At 38.1% G+C, this 12,636-nt stretch overlaps 1 protein-coding gene across 1 annotated transcript in view; it reads left to right on the top strand.

Annotated features, from left to right (window-relative positions):
• ZSWIM6 (zinc finger SWIM-type containing 6) overlaps positions 1 to 12,636 on the top strand; it is a 103,547-nt gene that overhangs the window by 77,736 nt on the left and 13,175 nt on the right. The window contains exons 10-11 of the mRNA XM_034440961.3: positions 1,512 to 1,647; positions 11,883 to 12,040. Of these exons, the coding sequence (XP_034296852.2) occupies positions 1,512 to 1,647; positions 11,883 to 12,040 (294 nt within the window). The remainder of the gene's footprint in view (positions 1 to 1,511; positions 1,648 to 11,882; positions 12,041 to 12,636) is intronic.

Raw genomic sequence — 12,636 nt, forward strand, 5'->3', positions numbered from 1 at the left:
ATTTTTATACCTGATGAATATCAAAAACTACAGTTGTGCACTAAAATCACTAATGATATAATGAATCTTATTGAATTAGACTGTGATCATACCTTTCAAGGTTTCTGTCCTTTTTGGGCTTGTTTGTATGTTTACAAAATTGCTAGGCAATTTAGAAATAATAAAAAGATAGAAGTGATAAAATTCAGTACATTAAATAAAATCAAGATAAGTTTTATTTCCCACATCAAAACTAACTTCAGTATTGTGGAGCTTCCATTCCAAAGGTCTTGCAAAAGAGGTTAGTTTTCACTGCCTTTGATGCCATTGTGGCCTCTGGGGAAAAGAGATTCCAAAGTGAGGCAGCTGTTGACAAAAAGACCATCCTTTCAGGCTGCTGTTGCTTCCTTGATCTCTTGGAGGGTGGAAACCCATGTACCTCACTTGGTGGGCAGGCCAATTCTACTTGGACCAGACTGTCCCAAAGGTATCAAGAACTCAAACCATACAGAGCTTTAGAAGCGATCATTAGCACTTTGAAATGGTTCAAATGCAAAATAGTGTTAATTTGTATAAAGTAGCAGTTCTGGAGATATTGAGAAAAAAAATAAAGCACAACAATTCGTATTTTTCTGCTACAGTTTTTCAGGATACTGTGGTCATCAGCTTCGTTGCATTTAAAGGTTAATACTTTTAGTTTTAGGTTCCTCTTCAGCTTCTCCTAAATCAGAAAAAATGTAATGGGATTAATAGGTAAAAAGTGATAAAATCTTGCATGACTGATGTATTCCATGAAATTCAATTCTAAAGGTGATTGTCTCCCTTTTCTTTTTAAAATAAGAAAAGATACCAGAGATGCTTTCCTGTATATAAAAGTTGATACTTAAGGGCAACCATTCTCTATCAATATTGTAGTAGTAATTCATATACCTAGTGTCATATGTTCAGTTCTGATAGTAGATCTTGAGAAGGTCTTCATTATATAATACAGACCCTACAGAGTCACAGAATAGCTACTTCCAAGGATATAGTCCCTTGGATAGGCTGACTTGATGTGCCACACCTACAATGTTCTGTTGTTGTATTTGGACTTATTGGGAATTTGAGTGAGTGGTCTAAGGATACAAGCATTTCTTACAGTGACCTGCTTTAACATGCACAACACTCTGAGGAAAAATACACATTTTGGGTGACTATCCAATTCACATAGATTGGGAGATTTGCATTGGAATATATTGCTCGTGTTCAAATACTTTCCTGAGTTGTTAACTATATTCTGCTAAAACACATTTTAAAATATGATTCAAAAAGCTGTACAAGCTTCAGTTCTTTGCTTCAATATAGTATGTTTTACTTGGTTTTCTTACAGTATTTTTGAGAGGGCTCCTCACCAGAGAGAGTTTTTACTTTGTAGTGGATGTTTTCTTTTAGTGCAAAATTTCTAGTATTTTGATACTTCTTGATTTTATGTTCAGTAAAATTATAGTGCTCATTATAAGATTTTCTGTTCTTTTGCCTCCCCTCTCCAATAGCTGGACCCTATAGCGGTCTAGGTGAAATCATCCATCGGGAGAGTGTTCCAATGCATACCTTTGCCAAGTATCTTTTCACCTCTCTCCTACCTCATGATGCTGAACTAGCATACAAAACTGCACTGAGAGCAATGCGGTACGTATCCTTAAAACACACTTATAAAAGAAGCCCAATTCCAATTGACAGCATGGTTCTCCCTTCAAATCCCTAAAGTCACTGCAGAGGCCTCACTCCAAACATGTGGTCCTTCAGAAGTTAAAAACATGGTGGAGGGGAGTAAGACCTTTTTTGTGGTGGCCTCTTCTTGTCAGATGAGACCCTTTGTCTTTTAGAAGACTGGCCCATAACTTTAATTTTGGAAAGCCACTGCCAGAATGATTTTGATAGTACATATTATACAATTGATTTTTATGTGTATTTTAGTACAACACTCCTTATCCTAGATGTGCTGCTCTAGGGAATTCTGGGACTTGCAGTTTCAGCATGATTGAAGAATCAACAAGTTTTTAATTCAGTGATTTTAATTGATTTTTTGTAGTTATTGTCTATTGCTTTTATTGTTTTAATGTTTGTGAGCCGCCCTGAGTCCTTCGGGAGAAGGGCGGCATATAAATATAAGTAAAATAAAATAAATAAATAAATAAACAAGTGATGAGGACTGCTTAATCTATTGCTAACTGAGATTTATGCAAGTTGCAAATTCAACACCTTTAGAAACTATCAAATTGAGGAAATAAAAGTTTGCATATGAAGTGTGCCATCCTGGAAGTCTGGTCATGGGGTGTGATATTTGGGTGAATGAATAACATGCAAGAGTTGCAAGACTTTTATATTTATGTAGCACACACCCTTTCTGATTCAAGCCTTTCATTTTAATTTTCCATCAGAAGATTCAATCATTTCAGAAGTAGCTCTGAGATTGGCCCCCCTCTAAAAGATGCTTGACACGCTTCCTGCTGGAAATTATATCTGACTCTTGAGAGGACTGCCTATGTAGATTGACTGAAGTATATGCTCTAATGTTGGGAACACAGAATTAAGGGGTTTTTGTTAGAATATTCTCTCAAGCACTATTTGTAACTGGAAGTAAATCCTAGAACTGTCTAATCTGAATTTTTTTTTATCATCATAGTTCCCTTTTCCTTTCATTTTCAAGGCAATAGCTTCTGTGCTACTGTACAAGCCAGTCCAGTTCTTATGTCTGCCTCATTACCTGTCATCATAGGACATCCACGATAGAAAATTGGAAATAAATGAGGTGTGTCATGCTGTTAACACAGCTGATTGACCCCCCTCCTTCTTTCAGCACTTGGGAGTTCAGCTGTCCCCAAGGGAATCCTGAATCTCAGTTGAGCTTACTCATGCAGGCAGCTGTGGGCACAACCACTTCAGTATATCTATTGTGAAAGAAATCTGTCTTCTTGGAAAAGCAAGGGAGAACCGGTACTCTCTAGGCTGTGAGTTGTGATTTCCAACATAACTGAGTGCTCAGTTGGGGAAAGCTGCCTTCTCTAATGCTTTATAATTTGCTTCAGAAAATCATCCTCTGGAACCAAGGGAATGTGTAAAAAAATCAAGATGGTGGCTGTAACTATGGGATTAAAGCCCTGTCCTTTTTATGGATATTGCATTGTACGTAAAACAGGGATTTGACACCATGGTTGTGGTTGCCTTCTTGAATCCCCCCTTGTGCATACCCTTGGCTTCAGTGGATGATTTCTTGAAATAAACTAAAAAGCATTACCAGAGTCAACTTCTCCTAACTGGAGCTGAAGCAGGTATAGTACAGGTTTATATCACAAGAGGAAGAATTTCATAATGCATTCACTGAATAGCTATGTCTGCATTCATGTCTGTTAAAGCTGAAGTGCACTTCAGACTCAAAGGAAGAAATGTGATTCGGAGTTTCCACAGGCATGCACAGAGAACTTGTTGGAAATGCCTTAAACCAAATGCATCTTTTCCAGGATAAAGTTGCAGCTGTGAAGAGCAGCCGTACAAGCTGGGGGGAGGAGAAGGGAAGTCACAGATGCTTTAAAGTGTTTCCAGCAGATGTTACGGGGGCACAAAATAACATTTCTCAGTTGGAATCCAAAGTTCTGCACAACATAAGGTTTATGTGTTGAGAGAGAGAGTGTGCACACAAATATAAATCAATTTCCCCACTGCCATCATACACAAAATATGATTAGGCTAACCAGACTGTTACCCCAAAAAGCATTACACAAGTCAAGCAAAAATTTGTATTTATTTTTGTCATACTTTATAATTGTGTTATTTTTCTTCATGAAACAGTCTGTTTATACAAATTGGGAAGAAACCCAATTCTGTGTAGGACACTGGAGAGCTTTCAGAATAGAAGAGAATATATGTAGCTCAGAGTTGAACTGTGGAGTCCTTGGTGCTCTCTGAGCTTTGTTTACTTGCTGACATTTCATTACTCAACTATATAATATCGTCAGTGCTAGAGAGTGTGAGGCTTGCTGTTTGTTTATATATTTTTGCCCTGCCAATGTTGGTGAGGGTATACTTTTCTCTTTGGTAGTTCCTTGATTAGGGTATTATTTTCTGCTTGTTTGTCTGGTGTTAATCTCTTCTTACCTGGATTTTAACTGCTAAGGAGGATGTGATCTGGACTTCTTATTTCTTTCTTTCTTTTTGCTTTTTTATTCTCTTTTGAGTGATGTGCAGACGTGGTTTATCTCTACGTTTGTATTGATGGCTGATATGTCTGAATGCCAAGCTTCCAGGAATTGCCTAGAGTTTTTGGATTTAGCTTACTCTAGGATGCTCAGAGTTTCTTGGATGAAACTGTGGTTGAGCCTGTCTATGCATTGTGAGATTAAGGAGTTTTCATGGTGCTGACTGCTTGTTGGTATTCTTGTTTGTCCTAATGGCTGTTAGAGTACCGGGTTGTATATTGCAGATGAGTCTGTATGTTGCAGATATAGATGACCAAGCAGAAACCACTGGCAGGGGAAAATATTGTATATAAATAGGGACTGAACTCCCAGTCACTAGCGCTAATAATATTATTTAGTTGAGTAATGAAATATCTGCAAGCAAGCAACCATGCTTAGAGAGCACCAAAGGCTTTTATTCAGAAGCCCGGGGTTTTAAATAGTGTTGCCCACATTGATTCCAAGCATTCCTTCATAGCCATAGGAACTGAGAATCTGCTTTTTTGAAGAAACAAACAAAAAAGAAAGAAAACTGAAATGTTAGGAATCAGGATATAGGTAGTCTTCAATTTACGACCACAGCTGGGAACTGGAATTTCTATCCTAAGCCATTATGGCTGTAAGTTGAATCATCGCATAACTGGACATGATTTTACAGCCATTTTTACCACGATTATAAGTGAAATCACATGGTCCTAAATTGAGTCACGTGATCGTAAGTGTGAATCCAGTTTTCTGCTGGAATCGGCAATTGCAGTCATGTGACCCATGGGATGCTGCAACCAATTGTAAATGAGAGCCAGTGGTTAAGGCACCAGGCTAGAAACGAGGAGACTGAGTTTTAGCCTTGCCTTAGGCATGAAATCCAGCTGAGAAAATCATTCTTTCACAGCCCAACTCATCTCATAAGGTTGTTGTGGGGAAAATAGGTAGGAGATTATTAGATATGTTTGCCACCTTGAGTTATTTATAAAAACAAAGGTGGCGTTAAAAAAAATTGAGCCTGTTGCCAAGTGTCCGAATTGCGATTACATTACCATGGAGGCAGGGTGATGATCATAAGTTCTATTTTAGGTCATTGTAGACTTTTTCAGAGGCTTAATTCAAATTGTCATGGTTGTGAATTGAGGACTACTTGTACAGTGTTTAACATAGTTTAACATCCTTGACTTATGACTGAACCCAGTTCTGAAGTTACGATGTCTCTTCCCCCCACCCCTCATGGTCACATGACCACATTTTGGGCGTTTGCAAGTTTGCATTTATGGCCATTTGCAATGCCTCACATTCAGCATCCAGGAAAAAGAAATCCTACAGCAAACAATGGGTCTACCTAAATGACCACCACAAAAATCATAATTTTGGTTTTGGTCCAGTGATGACGCATTTTAGAACCATCATGACTTAACGACCATAATTACCAGATTCAATTACGGCTCTAAATCGAGAACTACCTGTACGGCTTTCAGCGTTCTTCTAGAGTTTGCATATAGCTCTCAGAATCTTTGAGGTAGCATAAATCTACCAAATTTAAGTTTTAGTTGCAAGTGAAAAGAGACATAGAAATGTTATCTGATGTCAGTGGTACAGACAGGCTGTGACAAGCATTTTAAAGCACTGAAACTGTCCTGTCCTCTAGAAGGCTTTTTTTTTTTTTCATGGCTTTTCATGGCTGGCTGCATTTGTGCGCAAATGCACAGCTACTTGGCTTCATTGGCAGTCTGGGTAGGAAAGTTTATGCATGTACACACAAAATTAAAGCAGTTGCTTTAATGCCTTAAAGGGTGTATTGCTCCAGACTCATATAATTAGAGAAGCCTCCCCCACCCATTGAAATGTTTTGCACAGTCCTAGTATATAAAATTGTCCAATTAACAGCTATAACCTTATGTCCAATTTTTTTTCTTTTGCATTGATATGATTAGATAAAATTATCATTCGCCCAAAACAAAAAACAAAAAAAAAAGGAAAAGACAAAAAGAGCAATTGGTTAGATTTTCATGCAGTGAGATCTTCTCTTGCCTTCCAACTTATATGGGAGCTTCTTTTCAGGTAAAGTCAGTTTTCTTTTTCTCTGATTGTCAAAGTATTTGATGGAATTTCTCCTCCCAAAGGAGACTTGCTTGGCTCCCACACTGCTATATTTTTAGTGCCATACTTATCTCTTGCAGATATTTTGGATTTGTAAGAGTTGAATTTTTAAGCACCGCAAAGTGTTGAGATAGCTGCTTTTGCATATTCATGTTTTTTTCCCTGTGCATAATTATTTTGTCTTTTATTGTTTGCTTCTCATTTTGTATATTTTCACCCAGTAACAGATGTTCTGAAGCTAGAATACAAAGTGTTCTCTTTGCATGCATGTGCAGAGAGATAGAGACACACAGAGAGAGATCAAGAACATAATCTTGCTTTGAAAACTTTTGTTACTGGATGGATTAAGCTATATGAGGTGTATTGATTTTTGGAGAGTGTCTATTTAGACTATTTAGTGCAGCCTTCCCCAACCTGGTAATGTCTGGATGATTTGAAGTACACTTTACTTTGATCTTACCCAGAGAGTTTATGGAAAGTGCAGTTCAACACATCAGATTGAAAAAGGCTCCTATCACCGAAAAGGTCTTGTTCTCTACTGCCATCACAAAGAGCTTTGCCAAATTTGGAAGGGCTGCCAGGACTGAGATTCCGACTCAGGGCTACACAAATCATACTTCGTTGTTTTAGTTGCCATGCTACATATATGATTGTATATGATGAAATTCATTAAAAAAGACGTCTGGATTGACTAGATGGGGAAAGCTGCTCTGATAATTTCAGAATGGAGAGGTTTGACTCCATCCAAATGTTGTGGCTATTTTTCAAAATCTATTGCCCGAATTACTGTAAACGTTCCATGGTCGGTTGTAGAGATCAATACGAATAACAGTGATGCCCTCCCCAAACAAACACAAAAAGCTTGTAAGTTCCTTTTCTAGCTGATTTTCAATGTTCTTCCAGATAAAATTGTAGGGACAAGTTTAATGTGAATGGTGCTGCTGATTAGCTGGCTTTTTTCCCCCCCTCAATACTTGCTGATTGCCCTTTTTCCAGTTCCTTCCCGCTACAGTTACGAGGCTTGTTGCAGACATGGTACAGTACTTCTGCTTTTAGGCATGGTGGGTCACTGCAGAAGCAGTGTGATTGTAGGAGGTTATGTTGGCAGGATAGTCATTGGCAAGATTGCTGCGCTTGTCCCAGCTTCTAACTCCCAGCGTCTCAACCCTGTGTCAGGAAGTCAGGGCTGGTAGAAGAAAGCAGGGAAGGATTAAGGCATCTGGTAATTCGCCACCCTGAGGAACATCAGAAATGCCTGCAATTTTTAAAACTACAAAGTTTTAAAACTACAAAGAAGGAAGGAATTACAGTTCCAGTGTGAAACTCTGGTGGTAGGCTTTTTTATTCACCTTGCCAGAAAGGGTAAGCTCAGATAGGCCAGCAGTTCTTAGTGATTGTGATTGTGATTGTGATTGTGATTCTGCCTGCCTGCAGAATCTGTCTATCCGTCCGTCTATCTATCCGTCCATCCATCCATCCATCCATCCATCCATCCATCCATCCATCCCTGCACGTTTTATCTAATTTAGATGCTGCCCATCTCACGGTTCACAAAATTAACATGCCTGCTCTTGTGGTGTATTAGTGATATTAAATAGGAGGGGGAAAACCAGTCAAGCCTTTCTGAATTTTCATTGTGAAATCAGAGAACTTGAGCAATGGGGAGGTTGGTTGTGTGGAAGTGCCCTGTGTCATCACTTTTGACCTTTCAAATGCTGAAGCTGCTCTGAATCATCATGGTAAGAAGCTCATGTGCAAAAAAAAACCCCACACACACCAAAATCCACCATCCTATTTTCATTCAAGTAGATTACAGTGTAGTCTCTTCTAATAATAGCCCTGTAGGAGGGATAGAAATAACTTATCAGCAAAAAGCAACTATTTCAGTACAGCTGTAGTATCTCTCTAAACCACTGTTTGAAAGTAGGCTTGTCCTCATATTTATTTATTTTTTTATCTTGCATGGAATTACTTTTGACAGACTTGCCTCTGCAAGTAAAATAAAGCTAAGTGAATGGCTGCTTGCTCTCTTACAAGAGTCTGTATTTTGAGATTTTAAACCAGCATTTGTTTAATATGGCAATATTGTTTGGCATCTCAATTCTTTTGACTAAATAGCTGTTAAAGTTCCACTGCAATTGTTGGGGTTGATATCTCTAATAATAGCTATGGTGGAATGCAAACGTTTTTGAGATAACTTCTCTGCATACTGTGAGGTGGTTTTATATAGATATCGTCCATCCATGCCTGTGAAAATCTGGATGCTCGGCATATTATTGTAGAGGGGCTGCACCATTTGCATGGAAAAGTCTGAGATAGAAGCTAATACATTGGTTTGTGAGTTTAAAAAAATAAAATAAACACATGCAATTTCAGTTTTAGAAAACCAGAATGACATTTTAAACACATAGTATGTAACTTAATAAAAATATTTTATCTGATCGTTTAAAAAAAAAAATACAAAAATAATAAATTCTTTTGCTTCTCTCAAATAATCATTTACAAATTTGTTAAGAGATGAAAATCAGAGTTTCTGCATTCAGGTACCAAGACATATTATACGTCTTGCTAGTTGAGAAAGTAAACAAAGCTTCAGGCTGATATACTATTTTTGCAATAAATAATGTATAGGAATAATATTAGCATACTATTGTAAACAGACACTCCCATACAGTAAGCATGTCAATCTTTACAGGCTGCAATCTTATGCACATTTCATTGGGAATGAACCCCATTATATTTGGTGATACTTGCTTTTTAAAAAAATAATGCAGAGAATCTGGTTGCAAATGTCAAAACTGTACAGAAAAATAGAAATGCAGAACTGGGTCAATACATCATTAATTATTAAGAGTATAATTCACATTCCAAATCTCTAATAATACTCCCATTTAGAAGTATGTCAGGTTTACCTTTATATACCTTAAGTGTGTGTGTGTGTGTGTGTGTGTGTGTATTGATAATTACCAGCTTTTCCTAGTGTACAATATGAATAGGAAGCACAGTAGAAACAAAATAATTCAGAGGATTTATTGTATAAGGACTTTACCATAACATTACGGTTGCATTGAGTTTAACATATATTGTTAAACATATATTGTGTACCAATAAAGGAGAATATTTGTAGCTCAGGATTGAAAGGGGGGGTCCTTGGTGCTCTCTGAGCTTGCTTTTTTTTCTTGCAGATGTTTCATTACCCTAACTAGGGAACATCTGCTAGTAAGGAGTGCTGTTTGCTGTCAGTTTATATTCTGGTGATTTGCCTGTCTGGATGGGTGGGGGCGGTCTTAGGGATTCTTCGGTTGGGTTGTTTATATTGTGTAGCTTGCTCAGTATGTGGTTCTTCCTCATGCCCACTCGCCCTTGAGTTGGCAGAAAAAAATTGTTGTATAAAAGTTGATGTCCCCATTGGTGCCCCTTATTAGATATAGGGCACATTAAGCAGAGATTAGAGAACCCTTCCAACTTTCTTCCCTTCCATCAAGCATCACACACCAATGGAAGTCGACCTATTAGTCTTCATACATAGGTTGGGTAGGGGGCAAAATTGGTCACATGGCCAAAATGGTAGATAGAGCTGTGTTTCCAAACTTGGGCTCTTTCAGAACAGGGCTTTTTTGGAATAGTGCCATAATGTCCAATTCATGTTCTAAAGAACCCCAACTCTCAACTGATACAGATAGTCCTTGACTTACAACAGTTTGTTTAGTGACTGTTCAAAAGTACAATGGCACTGAAAAATGTAATTTATGGCCATTACAGTATCCCCATGATCACATCATCTAGATTCGAATGCTTGGCAACTGGCTCATATTTATGATGGTTGCAATGTCCTGGGGTCATGTGATCCCCTTTTTGCGACCTTCTGACAAAGTCAATGGAGAAACCAGATTCACTTAACAACCATGTTAACTAATTTAACAACTGCAGTGATTCAATTCATGGCAAGAAAAGTCGTAAAATGGGACAAAACTCACTTAACGAATTTCTCACTTAGCAACAGAAATTTTGGGCTCAGTTGTGGTCATAAGTTGAGGATCACCTGTAACAAGGTTTCCTTAGGTCATGGCTAGTCCAAAGAATGATTGTTGATCCAGCCTGATCAACAGCTGGAAAAGTCAGGGAGAGGTGCACCATGAAGCAGAACAGAGAGGGAGACCCTTTTCTGTCTCCCACTTCATTGTGTATCCCTCTCTTCCTTTCCCACAGATGGTCAGTATGAACTGAGGATTGGCTTGAAGACCTAGAATTACAGGGGGGCAAATCCTGATTTTAAAGAACTTGACTGTCCTGCTGCTCAGAGTAGAATGATCATGAAAAACTATGCCCAGATACCAAAGTGAATGGCCACACAAAGCTATCGTGCCCAATAAGTGTCAGGCTGATGCCACCATCTTGGGGGGGGGGGAAGGGTCATCTGATTACCCCACCAACAAACAGGTCAGTGAGGGGTGTTAAATGGTTTCCAGGCTGAAACTTTTTTAGAGGAAAATAATACTGGTATTTAATTCAGGAATCTTTAATGATGGTGCTTCCGTAGGTGTGGCCTGAAGATGATATGAAGGCAGTCTTATGAGGACTCAGTAGAAAGAAGAGGTTGCCAAGGCTTGTTTATACTGTACATATGAAGAAAGGCTTATAGTAGCATTGTCCTTGGTTAACAACAGTAATTGAGTCTGGAAACTCTGTCACTAACAAAGCAGTGACAAAGTGTAATGCCATATACTCTGCTGACTTAACGATTGCAGTTCTAGGTACAGCCATTAGGCAAATCCCAGGCAATTGTTATATATAGTGTCATGTGATCATCTTTTATTTATTAAATTTATATGTTGCCATCTCACTTTGAAAAACAACTCTGGGTGGTTTCCCCATTGATTTTACTTGTTGGAAGCTGACAGCAAGCTCACAAATGGTGACCACATGACCATGAGGATGCCGCAATGGACACAACTTTGAGGAGCAGTTGTAAACCTCCTCATTCAGTTTCATTGTACCTGTGAATGGTAACTGAACAAATGACCACCTGTACTACAATTCTACAGTTTTCCTGATGTGTCACTTGTTTATGTTCACATTTATAGAAACTTGCTATTTAAAACCATATTAAGGAAAATCAGATTTATACAGGTTCGAGTTTTTTCTGTCTAAAGTGAATGAATTGATTAGTTATAGGAGAAAAATAAATGTTGTACTTTGATGTTCAATGATAATGATGATGATAATAATAATTAATAATAATAATAATTTATTGGCTTAATAACCATTAGGCCAGTATTTCTCAATCTTGGTAGCTTGAAGATGGGTGGACTTCAACTCCCAGAATCCCCCAGCCAGCAGCACTGGCTGGGGGATTCTGGGAGATGAAGTTCACCGATCTTCAAGCTATCAAGGTTGAGAAACACTGCATTAAACGCTCACTTTTCCCTTCCTATATATTGGGAGAAACCATGCTGTTTTAAATGTGGTAAATTTATTTAAAAATGGTCAAACTATGGCCTTTGGATATTGAGTTTCTGTAGAAGGAAAACCATTCTTGTGATCAACTAGGCTACAAGTTTGCATGATCAGTAAGAATATATATATTTTTACTTGCAGGTTACTAGTATTGGAATCAACAGCTCCAACGGGAGATATGTCTCGTCCTCATCACATAGCATCAGTTGTTCCAAACCGGTATCCCCGTTGGTTCACTCTGAGTCACATTGAATCTCAGCAGTGTGAGTTAGCATCAACTATGTTAACAGCAGCCAAAGGTACAATCCTGAAAATGAACACTCTGAAATTTTAGTTTACTAAAATTTAAATTATGTTTAGTTGATCAGTGTAACAAATTTTGTGTGAACAATTTTCAGTTTGTCAGCTTTCCCCTTCTTCTGTTGTGTCCCCAGAGAGATTAGAAGGTTTCATATGTGTTTTATCATGTTTCAACCATATAGGACAGTTTGTAAGTGATGTAGTTGCCTTGTTCCCATAAACCAGGATGAGTAGCTCCTGGCTTCAGCTTCCTCTTCCCAGATCACAGAGCTGAAAGTAAATGCCATAGTTGGTAGGAGTAAACTCAGGACAAGAGATACACTTGGCAAAAAGTTAAAGTTGAAGTTTCTGACAAGGGAAAGGATGTTGTGAGAGTTTGCATAACGTCCAAGCCAGACCATATATATATTTAAAACAAAAGGGACATAGTTTTTTGACAGGTTGTTTGTTTTAGAAATGTATAAGGCTGCCAAACTTTATAACAACTCTGGGCAGCATACAGTAAAACAATCATAAAATGCAACTAAAAAAAAACACCAAATTCCAGAAGAAAAACAACCATTAAAAGGCAATCAAAGCTGAAGGAAGCCATGTT

The sequence above is a fragment of the Pantherophis guttatus genome, chromosome 2 (assembly GCF_059756535.1).
Source record: "Pantherophis guttatus breed Tessera chromosome 2, ASM5975653v1, whole genome shotgun sequence".
Lineage (NCBI taxonomy): Eukaryota > Metazoa > Chordata > Lepidosauria > Squamata > Colubridae > Pantherophis > Pantherophis guttatus.